This window comes from Chlorella variabilis (genome assembly GCF_000147415.1).
Source record: "Chlorella variabilis unplaced genomic scaffold CHLNCscaffold_2, whole genome shotgun sequence".
Classification (NCBI taxonomy): Eukaryota; Viridiplantae; Chlorophyta; class Trebouxiophyceae; order Chlorellales; family Chlorellaceae; genus Chlorella; species Chlorella variabilis.
In genome coordinates, this window is record NW_005435086.1 from 149,459 (window position 1) to 170,449 (window position 20,991).

The window sequence follows — 20,991 nt, forward strand, 5'->3', positions numbered from 1 at the left end:
CCTCCTCGCTGCACGCGCTGCACTCGTGAGGGTCTCCAGACATGGCCGACGGGGTGCCGGGGGACTCGGGCGCCAGCGAGGCGGCCGAGGCGGGCGCCCCCGCCCAGGAGCCAAACGCGGCGGCGGCGGCGGCGGAGGAGGAGGGCGCGGGCGCGGGCGCGCACGCCGCGGCGCGCGGGCCGGCGGCCTTGGCCATCATCTGCGGGTGGGGAGGGGGAGGGTGGCAGGGCGGCGCGTTTGGAGGGTGTCTTAGGGGTGGGCGGCTCCCGTCCGAGCGCTGCTGCGCAGCACCCACAACAGACTCTTGCCGGCAGGGCGTGGGGTGGGCACACTTGTTATTCAGCAGGTGGCCGCGCCGGCGCCCTCACCTTGCGCACAGAGTGCTGCCAGATGTTCTTCAGCTTCAGGTGGCTCAGCGGCTTGTCCAGGAAGTCGACGGCGCCCAGCTTAACGGCGCGCATGACGTCGTCGGGCGTGCCGCAAGCCGACATGAGCACCACCGGCGTCTCCTCAAACGCGTCCACAAAGCAGCGGCCCACCGACTCGTCGGCGGCCACGATGCGGGACTGCGGGGAGGCGGGAGGAGGCGTGGGGGAGCGGGGCAGGCGCGGTGGGCGCGTGGTACTCGCGAAGCGGCGCGGGCCGGCGGCCTGCCGCAGATATTTGTGGCGGCGGGACCGGCGCGGCCGGCGGGCTGCCAGGGGCTGGAGCGGCGCACGGGGCTGGCGGTGGGGTGGAGATCTGGTGCGATGGCGGCCCCTGGGGCCCCAGCCTCACCTCTGCAAGAACTACATCAAAGGCGGCCACCCCCGTGCGCAGGTAGCCCAGGGCTTCCGTGGCAGAAGAGACCGATGTGACTGCGGGGTGCAGGGGGAGGGCTGGGGGTGAGGGCGGGGCCTGCAAGCGCCTTGGGGCGCGGACTGGGGGAGCGCCCCCCATGCGATGCTTCTACTCGTCTCTCACCCGTGTATTGCAGGCTGGGGGACTCCAGCTGTGTCCTGATGGAGGAGCAGCTGTGCATGTCGTCCACCAGAAGCACGCGGAGGCCCTGCAAGGGCGGGGCGGGGGGCTGGGGTTGCCATGGTGGTTCTGCGGTTGGCAGGCCACCCCGCTGCGCGGATGGGCCCCGGGAGGCCACAATCGCCACAAAGGCCGCACCTTTGGGAACTGGGAGGAGCCAGCCATCGCGCTAGTAACACACACCCACACAAGACGCACAGAACACGCAGATAGACCGCTGTCCTGCCTCAGCCGCAGTTCAGCATAAAATAACAAAGGAAGTGGCTGCTTGGGGGCACTCCAGGCGCAGCGGAAAGCTGGGGACCAAAAGTGCATGCTCGCGATATGGTCCGCTCCCCCTTGCTTTTCACGCCCCAATTGGCCACGGCATGCATGTAAGGCCGGCCCGGAAGCAAGTGGAGGGGGTCTGCCTGAGGGCGCCAAGGCCACCTGCTGCCCTCGGAATGCCGGTCCCTGTGTGCTCGCAGGCCGCGGAAATTGGGGCAAACCGCAAAAGAATGCGCCAACAGGGGCGCGGGGTGCCGCCCCCGCCGCGGGGGGAATGTGGGCGGTAGGCGGCGGCGGGGGGCCGCAGGGCCGTGTGCACCGCTGCACCAGAGTGCCTCGGCGCAGGGAGCGACTGCTTGGGCAGCCTGCCATGCCCAAGGATCATCTACTGATCCTGGGATTGGTGCAACCTGCAAGAAAAGGAGCTGGCCCTGGCGAGTTGGTGGAACTCCCGCTCCCGCACCGCGCCCCACACGTGTGGCAAGTCGCAGCGCACCCCCAGTCGTGATGCCGGCTGAAAACACCTCTCCTGCCCTCCACTTCTGTCTCGTTGACCCGAAGGTTCTAGGCCTCACAAAATGTGTCGAAGCTGTGTTGAAGTGGTTGCAGCGGTAGGAGAGGAGCAAGGGGAACGGACGGCCCAGCAGGGCGCACCGAACACGTGAACAAAGAGCGTGGCACGGCGGCGCCGTGGCGGGGCGAGGAGGGCGACAGAGGGCGGCCTGGGCCGCGGGCACAAATGAAATGGCAGCGCATGCGCTCGCTAAGGCGGGAAGGCATCTCCCGAGTGCGCCGGCCGCATGCTCAGCCGCAGCAACCATGTTAGGCACATGCCGCAGGTGTGCAGCAAGGCCGGGGCTGCGCTGCAACGCGGCCGGAATGGCGGTCGCGATACAGGAGGGGGCCGGGAGGAAAGCTCCAGGCTGCTGCCGGGTGTAGTAGCGGCCAGGGCGCCACCCGCTGGCTGTGGAAGCAAAGCTGTGGAGCAGCCTCACGGCCACCCGTGGGGAGACGGAGCTGGCAGCGCGCGGCCCCCCTCACTTGCTGAGCCAGCCGGGCTGCGCCGCGCCGTTGCTGCTGCCGCCGCTGCCGGGCGCGGGCTTGGCAAAGGCCTCGTGCTCCATGATGGCCTCAAACAGGCGCGTGCCGCGCAGCGCGTTGGTCAGCGGCAGGTGCCCCTTGACCGCATCGGCGCTATAGTTGAACTCGCTGGGCCACTTCCTGCGGGGCGGGGATGCAAGGCAGGCGGAGGGGGCAGGGAAGGGGTCACGGGAGGGGGCAGGAGGCTGGCGGCGCAGGGCCGCGGCCGGCGGGCCCGGGTGGGGGCGACCGGCCTGCTACGCCGGCTGGCAGCTGCCAGCTTGCCAGCCTGCCCGCAGGCCTCAAGGCACACAGCCCTGAAAACGCACAACACACCCACACATGCACACACACACACACATGCACGCGCGTGCCCCAGGCCCACCCACCTGTACACGTTGTTCTCCCCCTGCACCCAGTCAATGGCCTTGAAGAACTTGGGCCACTGCCGCGCCTTCTGCACCCACACCTCGCGCTGCGCGCTGTACCCAAACTTGCCGCCGCTGGCCGCGCGCCACAGCTCGTCCAGCGTGCGCAGGTCATCGGCTGCGGGGGGGGGCGGCGGGGGGGCGCGAAGGAGGGGTGGTGAGGGGTGGGGGTCGTGAGGAGAGGGATTGGTGTGAGAGGGAGGCCGAGCGCACATGGGAGGCTGCATGTGTGGACGCGGCCAAAGGTTCCAAAGGCTGGAGGGTCAGGCGCGGTTGGCGCAGGGGCTGGCAGTACTAACAGGGCGGCGGTGGGGGCGCCGCACCTGGGATGAACTTGACCTCGCTAAAGTAGACCCAGCCGCGGCGCACTGCTGCGGGGCCTGCCGCCTGTATCAAGAGCTCCCGCGTCTCGTCCTCCGCCTCGCGCCACTTCCCCTCCTTGAGCAGGTCGCGCAGGCTGCTGTAGTCCACCTCCACCTGTGGGCGGGCGACAGGCAGGCGGGGGAGGCAGGCAGGTGACACGGGGGAGGGCAGCGGGCAACGTGCGGGGCTGCTTCGCCAGCCCCAAACCCGGTGCTGGCTGCATGCATGCCTCCAGAAGCGTGCCGCTGGCTGGCATGTGTGTGCTTAGGGCTGGGTTGCTGCGCTTGGGTGTGGCATGGGCAGGGGCGGGAGCAGGAGCAGGAGCTGGCTCACCCCCGACTCGAGGGGCACATCGTCCAGAGTGATTTTGGGCTTGCTGCTGCTGGGCGTGCCCAGGGGGCTGCCGAGCGAGGAGCCGCCGGTGCCTGGGGCCTTGGGGCCCAGCAGGCTGCTGTTGCTGGTCAGGCTGTTGCTGGTCAGCAGGCTATTGCTGTCCAGGCTGCTGGCGCGGACGAACAGCGCCGCCGCCCGGCGGCGAGGGGCGGCCGCCGCGCGCTGCTGCTGCGCGCCTTGCCGCTCCTCCCTTGCAAGCCCGGCGGGCTGAACCGCCGCCGGGGACGCCAGAACGAGCTGCATCGCGAGGGTGAGTCGCGGGCGCTGGTCTGGGTGGTGGAGGGGGCTGTTTGGGGGCTCGCGGGGGGCTGCAACGAGCTGTCCCGTGTTGGTTGATTGGTGTGAGGCGGTAGGCAAGCACCAGAGCTGTGGTTTGAGGACGGACCTATCACCTCGACAGGGTCTAGCCAAGATAAGCCCAGCACAGCACACAGTTCACGGGCCGATTTCAGGCTCCTGGGGCCCGATCCGTCCATCCAGGCTTGATTCCCACACTCCCACAGCCCGAGAGGGCCCCTGTCAGCGCCATCTGGGCGAGGTGCACCGCCCGATCGGTCGCAGGGTCTTGCCCTCTCCGCCAAAGCTGCTCCAGATTGGCTCCGAGGCTGCAGGAAGACGGCTGCCTCAGCCCCGCCACCCTGACCCAGACGATGTCGTTTGAGATGGCACTGCCGCACCCGCCCCGCATCCAGCACGTGGCGGCAGACGGCACCGAGCAGGTTGCCCAGGATGAGCAGCAGTGGGCCCTTTACTACACAGTGCAGCGCGCGCTGCAGCAGGTGGGCACCTGTAGGCAGGGGCAGGCAGCCGCAGGCTGGGACAAGCGCTGTTGCTCGCTGGTCCAGCACCGTCTGCGCCGCCAGCGAGCCGGCACCCTCACTGCGCTCTGCCCCCAAAAGCAGACGCATGTCGGATTGCTGCGTGGAGTTGCTCTCAAATTGTTGCTGGAATTCCTGTCCACCTTCCCCTCACGGCTCCACAGGAGGCGGCAGGAGAGGAGGCAGCTGGCGGCGGCGCCGCCGCACAGGAGGGCGGCAAGCCCGCCGCCGCCGCGCCGCTGCCTCACGACCCGCAGAAAGTGCTGGGGAAGCTGATGACGGCGCGGGTGAGGCACTTCCCCACATTGCGGCTGCACAGGGCTGCCTGCCTGCTTGTTCGCTCGCACGCTGATGCCTCCACACCCACTCCACAGCCCCGCATGCCGCCATCACCTGCGGCACGCCTCCCACCCGCCCCATGCTGCGAGCAGGGCGAGTTGGATGTCATCACCGACCTCATAACCTTTGTGGAGCAGCAGCAGTTTCTGGCGGTGGAGGGCATGCACCGGCACCCGGCCAGCCTGCAGGAGCGGCTGCGCGCCCGCGCCCTGCGCCTCGCCGCCTCCAAGCACCAGCTGCACGCCACCGCCGCGCGCCTCGGGGCGGGGCTGGCGGCGCTGCAGGTGGGGGCCCACCTGGGCGGGCGCCAGGCTAGGCGGGGCAGCGAGGCCGGCGCAGCGCGCGCGTCGCCGCTGCGTGCCGCAGCCCCTCTCGCGCGACCCTGTCCCAAACCCACCTGCCTGCCTGCCTGCCTGACTGGCTGACTGACTGCCTCTCCCGCCCTGCCACCCTGCTTTCCTTTCCTCCCCAGGCCCAGTCCCAGGTGGACGACCGCTTCCTGTCAGACCTGGCGCAGCTGCGGCGGCGCTGGAAGCTGCGGCGCCACGCAGGCGGCGCAGGTGCGTGAGTGCGCGGGCAGGCGGGCAAGGCGGGCGGGCAGGCGGGCTTCCTCCTTCATGTTGCCCATCCACAGTGGCCTGCCCATCCAGCTAAAGCTTGAAAGGATTCATCTCAGACCTCGCCTGACGCGACCCCGCCCCTGCCTGCCTGCCTGCCTGCCCGCCACCCCTCCCTCCCCATGCAGCCGGCATGTTTTACGCCGACATCGGGCTGCCGCTGCGGGGTGCGGCGGCGCAGGGAGTGTCGCAGGACGGGGCGCAATGCAACATCATTCAGGTGGGGCTAGCAGCAGAGCTTAGAGAAAAACGCCAAGTGTGCTGCTTGTGGCCTCTCGTCGGTGCCAGTCGGCGCCACCACGGCTTGAACCAAGCTGCCCAGGCCGCACACGAGCAATGCCGCTAATGTGCCGCGGGGTGCAGGACACGAATGGCGATGCGTGCATAGTGGAGGCTGCCGCCGGCGGCAAGCCCCGGGCGGTGCGCGGCTGGGAGCAGATCCACGCCGTGCTGCGGCTGAAGCAGCGGCTGCTGGCGTGGCGCGTGCTGGGGCAGATGCTGGCCGCGCAGGCGCGGCTGCCGCGGCACGAGGGCGACGCCGACCGTGCGGTGGCGGCGGTGCAGCGGATGGCGGCGGCGGCGGCGGCTGCCTGCCATGCGGCCCTGCTCAGCGCGGTGGCAGGCAGCAGCAGCGGCCGCGATGACGGCGGGGACGGGGAGGCGGCGGCCATGGAGGTGGATGGTGCATCGGGCGGCAGCGGTTTGCAGGAGGAAGGGGGAGCCGCGGCGGCGGCGGCAGAGGCAGAGGCAGCCCTGGCGGCATCCGCGCTGCCTGCCGGCATGCTCAGCTCCACAGCGCTGGACATCCAGGCCGCGCTGGCTGCCCCCGGCTTCCAGCAGCAGTTTGAGAGCCGCGCGCTGCTGCTGCTAGCGCAGCTGCTGCCGGGAGGCGGCACTGGCGGCCTTGCTGCGGGCCAGCAGCAGCAGCAGCAGCAGCAGCAGCAGCAGGGTGTGTTAGACAGCCTGTTGCAGTGGCTGCGCCACGCGGCGCTGTGCCACCGGGTGGGCGGCGCGCTGCTGAGCTGGCGTGACGCGGCGGGCGGCAGGTCGCTGCGCCGCATCCACAGCGGCGAGGAGTTTGCGGCAGTCTGGCAGCTGCCGGGCGGCAGCGGGGCAGTAGCGGGAGAAGGAAAAGCAGCAGCAGGCGCAGCAGCAGCAGCGGCGCCGGTGCTGGTAATCGTGCAAGGAGGGCAAGTGAGGGTGGAGGGTGGCGGCCGGGCGGTGCAGGTGGCTCGGCCCGCCGCTGCGGCAGCCCATTGCGGGCTCTCCAAAGCGGAGCTTGAACGCTTCCTGCTGGCCCTGTAACCCTTGTTGTCTTTTGGTTGATAAGGAGAGGAGTCGAAGTCGGTTTGGCAGAGGCAAAGAGGTTTTTTTCGCCGTGCCGCCACATGTGTCCGCCGCGCCATCTCAGCACCGCCACCTCACACGGTGCGCAAGACGAGCCAGGAGGGCTTTGCCCCCAAAATCAGTACCATCGGCGCCAAATTGTGTCGATTCTCGAGTGGAGGAGGGTCTGCAAGCCTGCCATCCCGGGCGATCTCCACCATCTCCGAGCTCTGGACCAGCAGGCACTTCTCTTGATGGCTGAATTCAAGAAGGCAAGGCGCAGGGCGCCGCGCCGCCAGAACGCAGCTCTGCTAGCCGTTTCTTGCCGACAGTTCTCACGCCCCGGCCCGCAGCCTGCCCGTTTCCCCATCCGCGCCTCCAATTATGTGCTGCGTGCCCGCGGGACGGGCGCCGCGCGCGACACTTCCTGCTGTTTGGCAGGGGCGGTGGGCCCCAGCGGGGCCCCAGCTCCGCTGCTGGCCGCTGGCACTGCCACACCCTTGCCCTTCTCTGGCCCGACCAACCCTCTCCCCACAGTAGAGGAAGCGCCACTCAGCTTAGCCGCCCGCTATGGAAGTTCCACGCAGTCATGCGCCGCCCCGCAGTCCCCCGCCCCCCACCCCGCTCCGTGCCGCGGCCCCTGCTGCGCCTCTGCAGATCATCCCCGCCTCGTGCCTCCAGGGCAGCGGCCTGGTGCTGCCGGCCGAGTTCAGGGACGAGGTGGTGAAGGATTCGGGCGCCTACACCCTGCAGAACTCGCAGGGCAAGCAGTGGCCGTGCACCATCACCCGCAAGACGCAGGTGGGTCGCCGGCAGCGCCCTGCATGCGGGCTGCATGCCACGCTGCGCCGCTGGGCTGCCGCAGCCACCAGCGGCGAGCCAGGCTCCAGGCCAGGTCCCCTGCTCTCGCTGATGGCAGCGCTCCGACCCGCTCCGCCACGCCCGCCGCCTCTGCTCCGCTGCACGCCACGCCTGCTGCCTCGCCAACCCGCGCCGCCTCGTCCGCCTCGCCGCAGGGCGGGCACGAGCGCGCCGACATCACCGGCGGGTGGCGCCCCTTTGCCAGCGCCAACGCCTTCCAGGCGGGGGACGAGATACTGGTGAAGAGCCTGGGCAACCGCGTGCTGCAGGCAAGCTCTCCGCGCTCAGAGGCGGGCCACACAACGTCTAGGCGTTTGCGGGGTGCTCCACAGCCTGCACCAGATCGACTCGAGCCCAGCTGCCCGTCCAGCTGGCTGGCAGGAGTGTGCAGGTGCAGGCTAGACCACCCGCCGACCCCTGCTGTCACCCCTGCCTGCCTGCCCCCCCAGCCGTCCCGGCTGCAGATTACCAAGACCGGCCGCACCGGCACGCCCAAGGGCACGCCCAGGGCCGCCAAGACGCCCGCCAAGACGCCCGCCAAGACCCCCAGGAGCAGGTCGGCGGGCAAGCCCAAGTCGGCCAGCAAGACGCCCGCCTCTGGTGGCGTGGCCAAGCGCCGCGGCAGCAGCAGCACGGGCCGCAGGCGGCAGGCGGCGGCGGTGGTGGCGGCGGCGGAGCCGGAGGGGCCAGAGGAGGCCGAGGTGCCGGCGGGGCGCCTGCCGCCGTATGTGCCGCCTGCGGGCGAGTACATGCAGCCCATCTGGCCCACCTGGTGCTCCATCATGTGAGCAGGCCAGGCTGGCTGCCTGGCTGGCTGGCGGGGAGCGCCTAGCAGCCAGCTGCAATGGGCTGGCTGCCAGCGTGGGCACGCCAGCCATGCACCGCCGCCCCTGCTGCTGCAAGCCTGGGCACGGCACGACTGGCTGCAAGCCTGGGCACGGCATGCTGGGCAGCGGCCAGCTTGCTTCCTTAGTTGCGCACCTGATTCCTGGACTTGTTTTTTTTGGCTCCCCAGCACTTGTCTGACGCACACCACACACCAAACGGACCGCCGACTGGGCGCACGTAGTTGCTGACCTGCTCACAACCTCACCACCGCACGCCCCGACGCTGTTGCTGCCCCCGCTCTTCCCCCTCGGATCCTGTGTGACTGCTCATTATATCCTACTCCAAAAGCGTGCCAAAGCGGCTGTCTTTGTGGCGGCAGCACAGGGCGCAGGCGGGCTACACTCCTTGCGAGTTCAGAGGACCAGCAGCTGTGGCCGTCCCCTCTGGCTCACAGGTTGGAGACGGCCGCCGGCTGCTCCGCGGCGGGCGCGGCTGCTGCGCCCTGCTGCTGCGCCTGCTGCTGCGCCTGCTGCTGCGCCTGGTGCTGCGGGAACCAGGGCCCCTCGTGCGCTGCCCACTGCCGCATGAGGTGATGTGCGATGGCGATGGGGGGTGGCACGAAGAAGGGAGGGGCGGGGGCGGCGGAGGAGGAGGATGGCGGCGGCCCCTTGCCTCCATAGTAGGGGCTGTGTGGAGAGTCGCTGGCCGCCACCGCCTCTGCCACCTCTGCGGCCGTCCAGCAGCAGCAGGAGCATGCAGAGACGGTCAGCCCCACAGCATCGGCCAGCAGCACACTGCACTGGTGCTCTGCTTGATGCCCTCATAGCAGCGCTCTGGCTATCCTCCCACCAACAACACACCCTCCACCAGCCGTGCCGACGTGCTGGCTCCTCCCCACTCACCCGCCTTGCTGACCCACCGCACCTCCTCCATCTCCTGCACTGGAGGAGGCAGCACAGCATACGTGAGCGGGGCACAGGGCAACAATTCAACAGATGCGGCGCTGTTGAGTGGGGCAGCGCATGCAGGCTGCGGGCTGCGGCAAGGGGCTGGAAAGCGCGCCTCTGTGTCCATGCGGATATCGGTGGCGGCAGCCCGCGCGATGCACCCAATCATCAGCTCGCAGCTCCCGCCCCGACCTGCAGCCACACATGCACACACATGCACACTTGCTGAGAGCGCGGCGCCCATGGCTGGAGGCACCGCCTCAGGGAGGCAAGCGGCATGGTACCAAAGGCAATCAACAGCGCCAGCGCCAGGCACCAGCAGCAGCAGCGGCAGCTGCGGCAGATTGCAGCGCGAGGGCTAGCAGCAGCGGCAGCGGCAGGCTCTGCATGGGGCCTCACCCACAGGCCACGGCTGCGAGCCCACAATGTCCACAGCCGCCACCTCGACCCCCGCCTCCTCCCGCGTCTCCCGCGCCACCGCCTCCTCTATGCCCTCACCCTGCACCGCACGCCGCAGCCCGCAGCCCAGCCTTGGCCAGCCTGCGGGGCTGCCAGCCTGCGGGCTGCCAGTGCTGCAGCCAGCGCGAGGCCACCCCGCCGCTCCGCGCCACCAAGCCCATCACCGGCCACGCGCTCCCCAGCACCAGCCAACCCACCTGGTCCACAAAACCCGACAGGCATGTTAGCATGCCCGCCCGCATCTTTTTTGACCGCCCCAGCAGCGCCGCGCCACCATCCGGCGACTCCACCAGCATAATCACCACAGGGTCTGTGCGAGGGTACTGGCGGTGCGCCGCGTGGGCGCTGCACTGGCGCCGCGCGCCGCCCTCTACCGATGTGCTGGGCGCGCCGCAGCGGCTGCAGAACAGGTGGGCCTGCGGAGGGAGGCGGGGGAGGGATGGATGGAGGGAGGGAGGCTGGGGGTGCAGCATGCAGCAGCGTGGAGGGCAGCAGAGACGAGCCATCACCCGAGTTTGCTCCATGAGGCAAAGGCACGCCACCCACGCGTGCGGCACCCGCTCCCCCGCACCCCACAGACCTGGTGCCACTGGGAAAGCGCCATGGCGTGCCCCGCGATCGCCAGGTCCCCCGGAGGCAGCAGCGGCATCAGGGATCGCAGGTCTTGCAGGCGCACAGAGTGGTCTTCTGCCCAGCTGGGCGGAGCGCCAGCCACGTCGACCGCCAGCCGCAGCACCTGCCGCTGCCGGTCCTCTCCTAGAAAGTAGATGGGTGCCTGCTTGTCCCCCAGCGACAGGTGCTCGCCGCCGCTGTAGGTGAGGTCCAGAGCCGCCAGGCCCGCTCTGTCCAGCCATCGGACAGCCGTGTCGCCGCCGCCGCCGCTGCCCCCGGCCACCGCGACCCGCGCGTTGGCCACGAGGGTGAATAGCGCGTCTGCGCCTGCGGGCTCATTCAGAACCTGTTCCAGCCGCCGCCCGGCTATGCCGCGCACCAAAGAGTTGCCGGCAAAGGTCTGGCTGGCGAGAACTGGGAGGGCGCGGTGCATGGTTTGCTTTGTATGCGATCCCCTGATCGCCCACAGGTTGCACAAAGGCCGCCAATGCGATCAAATGGGTGCCGGGGACGAGGTTAAGCGCCATCCAGGTCAGCATTTCCGCCAGACCTCCTGGCGATGATGTGAGCCCCCCCGTGTTCTCGATGCTCACTTTCCTGCTGCTGCTTGCGGTGCACATGTCGCAAGGGAAGGAGCTGGACAGCTGCCCAAAACCCAGCCTGCTGCAGAGCGTTGTGCACAGTGTGGAGGCGGCCTGGCTCAGGAGTGCGGAGCAGAGTGAGCCCTCTCATCTCGAGCGGTTGGGGATCGCCCTGGGGGCCGAAGGAAACACAGCACGCCCGCCCACCCGCCCACCCGACTGCTGCCGCTGCCACCCAGGCTCCTCACCAGCTTGCTTGCGTCCCTGCCCCGCCCCGCAGCTCGGTGTTTTTCATTCGAAGTCAAGGATCCCGACGAGGTCATGAGTGCGGTGCGCCTCAGCACGGGTGAGCTCGCCTCGCCGGCACCCCAGCACTTGCAGGGCGGCAGCGGGGTGCCGCTTGAGCCTCTCAGCCGCACGCCATTCCAGCCCAGGGCCTTCACGGTTTTGGGTGGCAGTGTGCTGGCCGTGCCTCAACAAGCGTACATCCCACAGCCCCACCCAAGACGCCTTGCAATCAAGCGCCCTGCAGGGCACATGCTGCCCACGGTGGGGCTGGGCGTGTACAAGAGCGCCAGCGGCGGCGAGTGCTACGCCTCAGTGCTGTCGGCGCTGCGCCTTGGCTACCGCCACATAGACACGGCGCAGATATGTGAGCAGGAGGCGGCAGCGGATGTGTTGACCTGCTGGGGGGGGGGGGGACCTTGCGGTGGGAGGGTCTTACAGCCTGCCAGTAGTAGCCCTTGACTGGCGGCCCTTTGCCGTGGCGGACAGCGACGGGTGAGCCGCCCCTTGCCCTGCTCTTGTGTGCTGCAGACGGGAACGAAGGAGACGTCGGGCGGTGAGCTGCGGGGCAGCTGCGGCAGGGCTTGAGCCGCCGCAACCTGCACCGCCGGATCCTTTGCCCTGGCACCAAGCGCATTGCTCCCATCCCTGCCAGCTGCGCTGCCTGCCCTGCCCCCTCCTGCTGCCGCAGCGCGGTGGCAGACTCTGGGGTGCCGCGTGGAGAAATATTTCTCACCACCAAGATGTGGCTCAGCAACTGGGGCTATGACAAGGCGGCCGCGGGGGTCAGGTGCGGCGGGCTGCAGCGGCCGTCCCTTTCCTGTGATGGCTGGGGCTGTTGCGGAGCAGCCTCAACCTGCCTGCTACCAGCCTGCCTGCCCCACGCCACCTGCCCGCGTGTGCTGCAGGCAGAGCCTGGCGGAGCTGGGCACCCTCTATGTGGACCTCTTCCTGCTGCACGCCCCCGGCGACCCGGGCCTACGGGCCGAGACGTGGCGGGCGCTGGAGGATGCACAGAAGGAGGTGGGAGCCGTGAGGGCAGCGCGGGGCTGCAGAGGGGAGTCTGGGGCGTGCAGGCGCAGCCTGCGATGGTTGGCAGCGCCCACGGCTCTCGGCTGGCTGGCAGCCAGCGCCGACCCGTCCGCTGCCTCCACTCGCCTGCCATGCATCTGCCATGCATTGCACCCTCGCACACAAACACCCCTCCAACCCGGCCTGGCTCCTCAACGCCCTGGCTCCCTTGATCCCCTGCAGGGCTTGATCCGCTCCATCGGCGTCTCCAACTTCGGCATCCCCCACCTCAAGAAGCTGGCGCAGAGCGCGGCGGTGCAGCCGGCGGTGAACCAAATCGAGGTGCACCCCTGGCTGCAGCGGCGGGAGCTGGTGGCGCATTGCAAGGCCGAGGGGATCGTGGTGGAGGTGAGCGCGGCGAGGTGGCGGCGGCGGCGCTGAGGTGGCAGCGGCAACGCTGAGGTGGCGCTGAGCTGCACGGCCAGGCAAACATTGGCCGGCGCCAGCATGCAGCTGCCGCAATCACCCGGTTGGTTGGCCGCAGCTGCCTGCTGCCTCCCCTCCTGCCTCCCGCCCGCGGCCACCATTCGCCACGCCCGCACACTCACACACACCGCCGACGCCGACGACGCCACTGCCGCCGCCGACGCCTGCCCGCCCGCCCGCAGGCCTACTCCCCGCTGGCAAAGGCCCAGAAGCTGGCGGACCCGGCGGTGGGCGCCATCGCGCGGCGCCTGGGCGTGTCCCCCGCCCAGGTGCTCATTCGGTGGAGCCTGCAGAAGGGGCTGGTGCCGCTGCCCAAGTCCAACAACCCAGACCGCCAGCGCAGCAACCTGGATGTGCTGAGGTAGGGTGGCGGCAGTGGAGGGTGGGGTGTTCGCTGGTTGTCGAGGGTCGGGGGTGGGGTGTAGGGGTTGCGCGGGGACGCTGGCGAGGGACGCGGGGGAGTGCACAGGGCCAGGCCGCGGGTGCCCGCTCCCCTCCCTAGGGCGCCGCGTGCCCGGCCGCCCCAGGGACCACCTCAGCTTACGCCCACCCATCCTCCCACCCATCCTACCACACCCGTGCCTGGCCCCGCAGGTTTGAGCTGTCGGCAGCTGACATGGCCGCGCTTGAGGGGCTGGAGGAGGGGTTGATCACAGGCTGGGACCCCATTTCGGATGCACCCGTGTAGCTTTGGGGTTCCCTCTGTGACCTTCTGTCCGTTCTGGTTGCCAAGAATTTGGTGTGGGGTGCATCATCGCAGTAACAGCAGCCCGACCAGGATCGGGCTGTGTGTCGCACCCGCTTCCCGTCCACAGGCTGAGCTCCCAGGCAGACCCTTTGCAGAGGCCGCGCCGCCTCACCGTGTACTACTGCCAGCCGGCGCTGCTTGTAACACTACACCTCTGCTGCGAGGCGAGCCAGCGAGGGGAAGATGCCACTCCCAGAAAGCTGCAGGCCCGATCACGAGCTTGCAGGTCAGCCAGCCGCAGCGGTGCACGCAATGCCAGTAGCGTTTGACCGCCGGCCGCGCGCGTCAGGCGCCGTCCCCCGGCGTCAGCGCGTTGCGCACCACCTGGCCGCCCTTGATGATCAGCTTGAGGTGCTGCTGCGGCTGGGTCAGCACCCCAATGTCCTCAAGGGGGTTGCCATCCACCAGCAGAAGGTCTGCCAGGTGGCCTGCCGCCACCTGGCCGAGCTCGTGGTCCATGCAGAAGAGGCGGGCGCAGTTGATGGTGGCTGCCTGCACCAGGTCCTGCGCACAGGCAGAAGGCGGCAGCAAGGAGCAGAGGAGGCGGATGAAAGGGGGTACATGTATGTACGCCGAAGGAAGAAATCATGCGGCGCATGGGAGGCAGCCGAGGTGGTGGGCTGGCCGGGTGTTGGCGCTCCCTGGCAGGCACACAGGGCAGGGCAGGGCAGGGCAGCGGGTCCCCAGGTGCAGGACAGCTGCCGCCGCTGGTTCCTGCCGCCTGCTGCCGCGCACCTTGGGCGGCAGCACGGCGCTGCGGATGGCAAACTCGCCCAGCTGCTCGCCGTGCAGCTCGCCCAGCAGGTCTGAGCCGTAGCACATCGTGACGCCTTTCTGCCGCGCCACCGCCAGCGCGCTCAGCCCCTGCATGCAGGGATGCAGCACCAGGGCACTCTCCTGGGCCGGCAGCGGCACCAGCCAGAGCAGCAAAGGCAGGGGCATGTATCCGTGGCATGGCCGCCATCTGGCGGCCTGCGTGCCGACCGTCCAGCCCGCCAGCCGGGCAGCTTGCAGGCAGCCACGCATCGCTGCACAGCACTGCCAGCCAGCCAGCCAGCTTGCAGCGAGCCATGCATCGCTGCGCAGCACTGCCTGCCAGCCCGCCAGCCGCACCTGCTCCACCAGGCTGCCCACTTTGGCCACCAGCTCTGGAGCCATGCCCGCCTCCTCCCCCCGCTCAATCAGCTGCTGGTAGGTGACCAGCGTGGGCACCAGGAACGTGCCCCGCTGCGCCATGAGCTCTGCGGCGGCAGGGTGGGAGAGGAGCGGGCACCGCATGACAACAGCGAGGCGCACAGCCCGCTGGGACAGGCAGCTGTGGGCCAGATGAGGCGCGAAGCAGGCGCAGAGCCCAGGGAGAGCGAGGACAGCAGCAAGCCACCAGCCGCAGCCCACACCTGCCGTCGCCTCATCCAGGCAGTTGCCGTGCTCTATGCTGCGCACCCCGCACTGCACCGCGCGCTCAATGGCGGGCACGGTGTACGCATGCGCGCACACGTACGTCCCGCAGGCAGCCGCCTCCTCTACTATCGCCTCCAGCTCCTCCAGGGCAAACTGCGTGTTGGTGAGCCTGCACAAACAGACCGGCAGCGAGCCGAGAGCGGAGCGGGCCGGCGGTTGGACGCAGTGCGCCCGTCCTGTCATCAGCCGGCAGCCACGCCGACGCGGGGCGTGGCAGGCGGTGGCAGCGGTGGCAGCGGGGCGATGGAAGCGCAGCACGCAAAGCATGCTGTCCACCTGTCTGTGGGGGATGACACGCCGCCGGAGGCCATCACTTTAATGCAGTGCGCCCCCTTGCGAAGCTCGTCCCTGGCTGCCCGCCGCACCTGCTTGCATGTCACACAGCCCCAGCGGCGGGCCGGGCAGTGCACACTGTCGGGCGGTGGGGGAGGGCACCAGGCACGCCTGGCCTAACCAAGGGCTGAGACGCGTCTTCCCAACCGCCAGCCGTGTTTTCGCCTCACCTCTGGCACGCCGTCACACACGCGCCCGATGCCCCGCAGCGCCGCCCCGCACCCGCAAAAGTCCTCCCCCCTGCGTCAGGCGGGTAGAGGCAGGTGACATCGACGTAGGCATACGTCGTGGCCAGAGAGGTGAGCGGCGCTGCCCAGGACTGCGGGCACCCTGCGGCCCGCGACTCACTTGCCGCGCATGTCGCCGTGGCCCCCCGTCTGGCTCAGAGCGTGCCCCGTGAACAGCAGGCGGGGCCCCAGGATGCAGCCCTCCTCCACTGCCTGCGCCAGGCCCCAGTCGGCGCCTCCCGCATCCCGCACGGTGGTGAAGCCTCGCTGGAGCATGCCGTGCAGGATGAGCGCGGCCCGAGCAGTCACCAGGCTCTCCGGCAATGCCAGCAGGCCCGGCAGGTTGGCCGTGCAGGCCGTGCAGTGCACGTGGGCATCGCACAGCCCAGGCATCAGCACCATGCCCTGGCAGTCGAGCACGAGGCGGGCGGCGGCGGCCTCTGCCGCCGCGCCGCCGCGGTGCGGCGAGATGGCCTGCACACGCCCCGCAGCGGCCAGGACATCGAAACGCAAGTTGTAATCGCAGATGCCCGCAACTGTGTCCAGCACGCGGCAATTGCGTAGCAAGAGTGGTGGTGGTGGTGGCTGGCCGGCCATGTCTTGAGAACAGCAGCGCTGCAACGGGCGAGGGTGTATGTCTGATCGGTCCGGAAAACACTCCGAGCGAGCAGGCGTCACCAAATGCAACTGGCGGCATCGCCATGTGGCGGGTGAGGTGGCGCCGCCACGTCGAGGAACTTCCTGCTTGCCGCCAGCCCCGCCGGTGCCGGAGCTCCTTAATCTGTCTCCTGGTCACACAAGGAAACAAGTTCAAAGTGATGGCGGCAGTCGGGGGCAGCCTTGGCGTGGGGCCGACGGCGGTGCCGTGTGCTGGCGGCAGCTGGTGCATGGCGTAGGCTGGTGGAATGGCATAGGCTGCAAAGAAGGCAGGGAGGGATGCTGGGGGATTGCCACCGTCGTGCCGCCATCGAGCTACCAGCGGGGTGGGATGGAATGGAGCAAGCTGCGGCACTACAGCCGCTGCCAACAAGGCGACGGCAATCTTGCCCGGTGCCATCCGACATCCTGCCAGCTGAGGCCGCCGTCTGAGCCACCTCACATGTCTGCCGTCAGACATCAACCGGCCTCAACTGCCCTGGCTGGAGGCGGCACTCACCAGGATTCCGGCAGGCGGGATCCTGTTGCGACAGGCGGCATGTCTGCTTGCCCTGGCTGGCGGCGACACTCACTAGGATTCCGGCAGGCGGGATCCTGTTGCGACAGGCGGCATGTCTGCTTGCCCTGGCTGGCGGCGGCACTCACCAGGATTCCGGCAAGCGGGATCCTGTTGCGACAGGCGGCATGTCTGCTTGCCCTGGCTGGCGGCGATACTCACCAGGATTCCGGCAGGCGGGATCCTGTTGCGACAGGCGGCATGTCTGCTTGCCCTGGCGCTTCGGCGCTCATCTCCAGGGCTGCTTGGCTGCAGCACTTCCGCAGCCTGCTTGGCGAACCGCCGCCTCCGCTGCCTGTGCCGCCGCCGCTGCCTGTTGGGGCTGGCCTGCAAGAGGGCAGCCAGGGGCCAGCAGCCACACCAACTACAGCCAGCCAGCCTGCTGCCGCTATCACTGAGGCTGCCGCTGCGCTCCAAGCCCCCTTCTCCGCTGCAGAGGTCGACGCTGCCATTGGCCGCACCCGCAACCGCGCTGCTGTGGTAGGCCCGCTGAAGCCGCCTGTGCTGAAGCGGGTCAGAGCCGTGATGGCACCGGTACTGGCTGACCTCTTCAATGGATGCGCTCGTGTGGGTTGCCTGCCTGGGTGCTGGGCCATTAGTGCCATCACCCCGATCCCCAAGGCAAATGCTGCATCCACTGAGTGCGGCGCATACCGCGGCATCGCCGTTGGTACCCTCCCCGCCAAACTGTATGCTGCTTCCCTTGACCGTCGCTTGGCTGGCTGGGCAGAGGGGGCGGGTGTGCGGGCTGAGGGCCAGTTTGGCTTCCGCCGCAAGCGCAGCTGCGCGCAGGCCGCTCTGGTGCTCCGTGCTACCATCGAGCGGTGCCGCTCCCGCCGCCAACCCCTGTACGCTGCTTCATCGACTTCCAGAAAGCCTACGCCACGGTGCCCCGCCACCTGCTGTGGGCTAAGTTGGAGACGGTGGGGGTGGGCGGCTGGTGCTTGAGGGCTGTGCAGGCGCTGTATGCCGATGTGCCTATGTGTGTGCGGACAGCTGAGGGCTGCACTGACGCCTTCCAGTCCCTGCTTGGCCTCAAGCAGGGCTGCCCTCTCAGCCCCATGCTGTTTGGCCTATTTGTGGACGACCTGGCAGCAGCAGTGGCAGCGGAGGCTGGGGCTGCGCTGCCATGCCTGGGCGATGGCCGCCCTGTACCCCCACTGATGTATGCTGACGATTTGGCCTGTCTAGCCACAACGCCTGCTGGCCTGCAGCGCCAGCTCGACAGGCTGGAGGCATATGCGGCTGCGTGGGGTCTGACGGTCAACGTGGGCAAGACCAAGGTGGTGGTGTTCGCAGCGGCGGCGGGCTGCGCCTGCGGCCGTCCAGCCACCATCCACCACAGGCCTGCCCTTCACTTATGGCGGTGCTGCCATTGAGGCGGTCGACGAGTTTCGGTATTTGGGTGTAAGCTTTAACAGCAGCCGTGCATTTGCTACTGCAGCAGCAGCACGCGCTAGTGCTGGGGGGCGCGCTTTGCATGCTGTGCGGCGCCGTTGTGCTGAGCTGGGGCTACGGGGTGCCAGGGTGCAGCTGCACATGTTTAATGCCATGGTGTTGCCGGTGTTGTCTTATGGGGCTGAGATCTGGTCCCCCCAGCTGATTGCTGCAGGCTCCCAGTGCGCTGCCATGCAGCAGCAGCTGTCTTTCCTCCGCCAGCTATTGGGCGTGCGGCAGTCCACGCCAGCGCTGGTGTTGCTGGCGGAGACAGGCCAGCAGCCGCTGGCAGCGCGCTGGGCAGCCCAGGTGGGGCGGTTCTGGAACAGTGTGTTGTCGGCTGATGAGGCCAGTCTTGTGCAGCGTGCTTTGCATGACAGCTGTGCATTGGCTGTTGAGGCCGGGGGTGTGGGGTTGGCAGGGCAACCTTGGGCTGGTCAGGTGGCAGCAACGTCGCATGCATATGGGGCTACTGTGGATTTGCGCCAGCCCCAGCCTGTGGGTGTGTCTGACATTGTCGAGGCTGCCGCAGCTTCCTTCCGCCAGCAGCTGTACACTGCGCAGGGCACCCGCATCCGTGAGTACGTTGCTGCCACCGGTGCCGACACAGCCGACGGACTGCCTGGCTACCTTTTCACCCTCCAGCACCGAGGCCGCTGGCGTGCGTTGGCGCAGCTTCGCACCGGCTCGCATTGGCTGGCGGAGGAGTTGGGGCGCTGGCAGCGTCAGCAGCGGGCGGACCGGCTCTGCTCTCATTGTGCGGCAGCGGGCGAGCGGCATGTGGAGGATGTGCAACACGCATTGTTTCGATGCCCACGGGCTGCGCAGCTGCGCGCTCAGTACCCCCTGCTTTTCACCCCTGCACATACTGAGTCTGTGTATGCATTTTTCACTCTCCCTGATGCCATCCAACTTTCCAGTTTCTGTCGTGCTCTGTACAGATTGCACCGCCACTAACTCCTAACTTCCTGTTGTGCCTCCCTCTCTCCCCCTCCCCCCTCCTCCTGTTCTTGTCTGCTTTCTTTTGTTGCTTGCCTGCCTGGCCCCTGGTTTCCTACCCCTATGCATTTTGCTCGTGCTTTCTACTCCTAGTTTTCATGTTGTCTGACCTACCTCTCTTCCCACCCATTCATCTTCCACCTTCACCCCGCATGCATAACAGTCTGTGACGGTTCAGTGATTGACCAAAGACAGACTACATATAATGTAATTTTCTACTTTCCTGGCTGGCGGCGGCACTCACCAGGATTCCGGCAAGCGGGATCCTGTTGCGACAGGCGGCATGTCTGCTTGCCCTGGCTGGCGGCGACACTCACCAAGATTTCGGCAAGCGGGATCCTGTTGCGACAGGCGGCATGTCTGCTTGCCCTGGCTGGCGGCGACACTCACCAGGATTCCGGCAGGCGGCACTCTTGGCCATCCCTGACCCATCCTCCCGCCCCCTGATATCCAGGTGTATGTGCTACACCAACTGCGCCATTTGAAGAGACCACCCCTACTCGCTCATCCATGCGCTTGAGCACACTGGCGATGCAGCACTTGCAGCCAAGGTCGTGGAGGAAGTGCAGACAATTCTTCAACAGGTAGCGGAACAATTAGGAAAACTTGATGTGTAAGCAACGGCAGAGAAAAGATGCAAGCAAGTGTCAGCTGGCGCTCTCCCTCCACTGGTGCGGCTTCCCTGCCACGTGCATGGCGATGCGGCAATGAGCGCTGTACTTCGTCAAGCGCTCCAATGTCTTCCAAGCCTGCATTCCATGGATGAGGCAATCCCGGTCCTCCACCCAGAGAGCCCCGGTCCTCCACCAAAACTCTATGTGTGCTTGTGTGGATGTGGGCTGTGTCATTCCATACACTCCGCCCAAACCGGTTGTTCTTCAAGCCAGGCCTCCTCCACCCACCTCACTCCACTCCGACTCCGGCCGGCTCTTCCACGCCATATGCTTGTTGTAAACTGTTTCGTCTTCGGCTGCCTTTTTTATGTACTCTGCCAGGTCCTCAGTGCTGCAACCTCACCAATGGCGGGCATGGCTGACAGTCCCATGATGCATCATGCTGGCACACCAACACAACCAGCTCAGCGTCCTTTCCGCCCACCTGTTGAAGTCAGACACACGCACTATTGCTTCAGGCACAGGCAAAAACCGGTCGATATCAGGCGCCCCCATATACAGTGGCACGGTGCCTGCACAGGAGAGACAACGTCTTTAGAGTGGACTGTGACCTCCCCAACAACCAAATGTAGCCTCACCTGCCAATAGTGCATGGTACACCTTCTCAGTCACGTAGCCAGGGTCGTTTGAGTTCTCCGGTGTGAAGGCAAACTTGTATGTGGAGAAGGTCTGCGGCATGGTGGTGGGCACGGGGATCAGATGGGGGAGGTGACACATAAGCGCACAATGTAGACGACAGAGAGTGTTGGGAAGAGGTGATGGGCACACGCCGGCCGGAGACCCCAACGCAACATTATGCACACCGCTAGCTTGGAGTCGCTGGTCTCTTTGTTGCGCTGGCAGCCGCCATACGAATGCACCAGCCCGGGAAGAAGCTGCAACACGACGGACAGAGAGCAAGACATGAGACCACGGTAGTTGTCATATAGTGTCATGCTTGAGTCGCCCACCGCACCTCAATCAGCCGTGCCAGAACCTTCTCTCTGTCGTTCTTGGGCCCGCAATTAGAAATGAACACTGCTACCAAGCCATCCTGCGACCATAGTCCAAACAATCAAGCGTGTTTCACGCGGCAGTTGTCAGCCACTCTTGGTTGCCGCACAAGAAGGGCCTTGCCAAGCTTGAGTCCCATGAATGCATGCATACCTTGCGCTTCTGAGCAAACGGCACGGGAATGA

General features: G+C 67.7%; 6 protein-coding genes across 6 annotated transcripts; 2 read left to right on the forward strand and 4 right to left on the reverse strand.

Annotated features, from left to right (window-relative positions):
* Nucleotides 1–23: 23 nt before the first annotated feature.
* Nucleotides 24–1,185, reverse strand: CHLNCDRAFT_137569 (hypothetical protein; the record flags this gene model as incomplete). Its single annotated transcript, XM_005851304.1, has 5 exons — nucleotides 24–199; nucleotides 369–566; nucleotides 778–857; nucleotides 964–1,048; nucleotides 1,159–1,185. Coding segments are annotated over 5 exons (566 nt in total), but the record flags the coding sequence as incomplete, so codon positions are not given.
* Nucleotides 1,186–2,324: 1,139 nt separating this feature from the next.
* On the reverse strand, nucleotides 2,325–3,272 carry CHLNCDRAFT_19181 (hypothetical protein; the record flags this gene model as incomplete). Its single annotated transcript, XM_005851305.1, has 3 exons — nucleotides 2,325–2,508; nucleotides 2,763–2,913; nucleotides 3,119–3,272. Coding segments are annotated over 3 exons (489 nt in total), but the record flags the coding sequence as incomplete, so codon positions are not given.
* Nucleotides 3,273–7,221: 3,949 nt separating this feature from the next.
* On the forward strand, nucleotides 7,222–8,300 carry CHLNCDRAFT_137572 (expressed protein; the record flags this gene model as incomplete). Its single annotated transcript, XM_005851008.1, has 4 exons — nucleotides 7,222–7,227; nucleotides 7,309–7,452; nucleotides 7,668–7,772; nucleotides 7,962–8,300. 4 exons carry the CDS (start codon nucleotides 7,222–7,224, stop codon nucleotides 8,298–8,300), a joined length of 594 nt encoding a protein of 197 aa, XP_005851070.1.
* A 488-nt stretch (nucleotides 8,301–8,788) lies between these two features.
* CHLNCDRAFT_137573 (hypothetical protein) lies at nucleotides 8,789–10,791 on the reverse strand (the record flags this gene model as incomplete). The annotated part of the gene is made up of 5 exons (XM_005851306.1): nucleotides 8,789–9,066; nucleotides 9,243–9,281; nucleotides 9,687–9,786; nucleotides 9,944–10,162; nucleotides 10,327–10,791. The coding sequence occupies 5 exons, from the start codon at nucleotides 10,789–10,791 to the stop codon at nucleotides 8,789–8,791; spliced, it is 1,101 nt and encodes a 366-aa protein (XP_005851368.1).
* Nucleotides 10,792–11,260: 469 nt separating this feature from the next.
* Nucleotides 11,261–13,409, forward strand: CHLNCDRAFT_19238 (hypothetical protein; the record flags this gene model as incomplete). Its single annotated transcript, XM_005851009.1, has 6 exons — nucleotides 11,261–11,616; nucleotides 11,916–12,014; nucleotides 12,133–12,247; nucleotides 12,479–12,643; nucleotides 12,904–13,082; nucleotides 13,316–13,409. 6 exons carry the CDS (start codon nucleotides 11,261–11,263, stop codon nucleotides 13,407–13,409), a joined length of 1,008 nt encoding a protein of 335 aa, XP_005851071.1.
* Nucleotides 13,410–13,435: 26 nt separating this feature from the next.
* CHLNCDRAFT_33737 (hypothetical protein) lies at nucleotides 13,436–16,164 on the reverse strand. The gene is made up of 7 exons (XM_005851307.1): nucleotides 15,612–16,164; nucleotides 15,434–15,503; nucleotides 15,207–15,295; nucleotides 14,867–15,039; nucleotides 14,583–14,710; nucleotides 14,205–14,333; nucleotides 13,436–13,973 (listed from the first exon to the last, which is right to left on the reverse strand). Exons 1-7 carry the CDS (start codon nucleotides 16,085–16,087, stop codon nucleotides 13,755–13,757), a joined length of 1,284 nt encoding a protein of 427 aa, XP_005851369.1. The 5' UTR covers nucleotides 16,088–16,164; the 3' UTR covers nucleotides 13,436–13,754.
* Nucleotides 16,165–20,991: the final 4,827 nt, after the last annotated feature.

Bases quoted from the DNA above. Each gene is read 5' to 3' on its own strand.
- CHLNCDRAFT_33737 (XM_005851307.1), bottom strand. From the start codon at position 16,087: ATGGCCGGCCAGCCACCACCACCACCACTCTTGCTACGCAATTGCCGC. The intron at 15,504-15,611 runs GTGAGTCGCGGG...CGCCTGACGCAG, and splicing joins CACGGCGACATGCGCGGCAA to GGGGGAGGACTTTTGCGGGT. The intron at 15,296-15,433 runs GTGAGGCGAAAA...ACATGCAAGCAG, and splicing joins TGTGTGACGGCGTGCCAGAG to GTGCGGCGGGCAGCCAGGGA.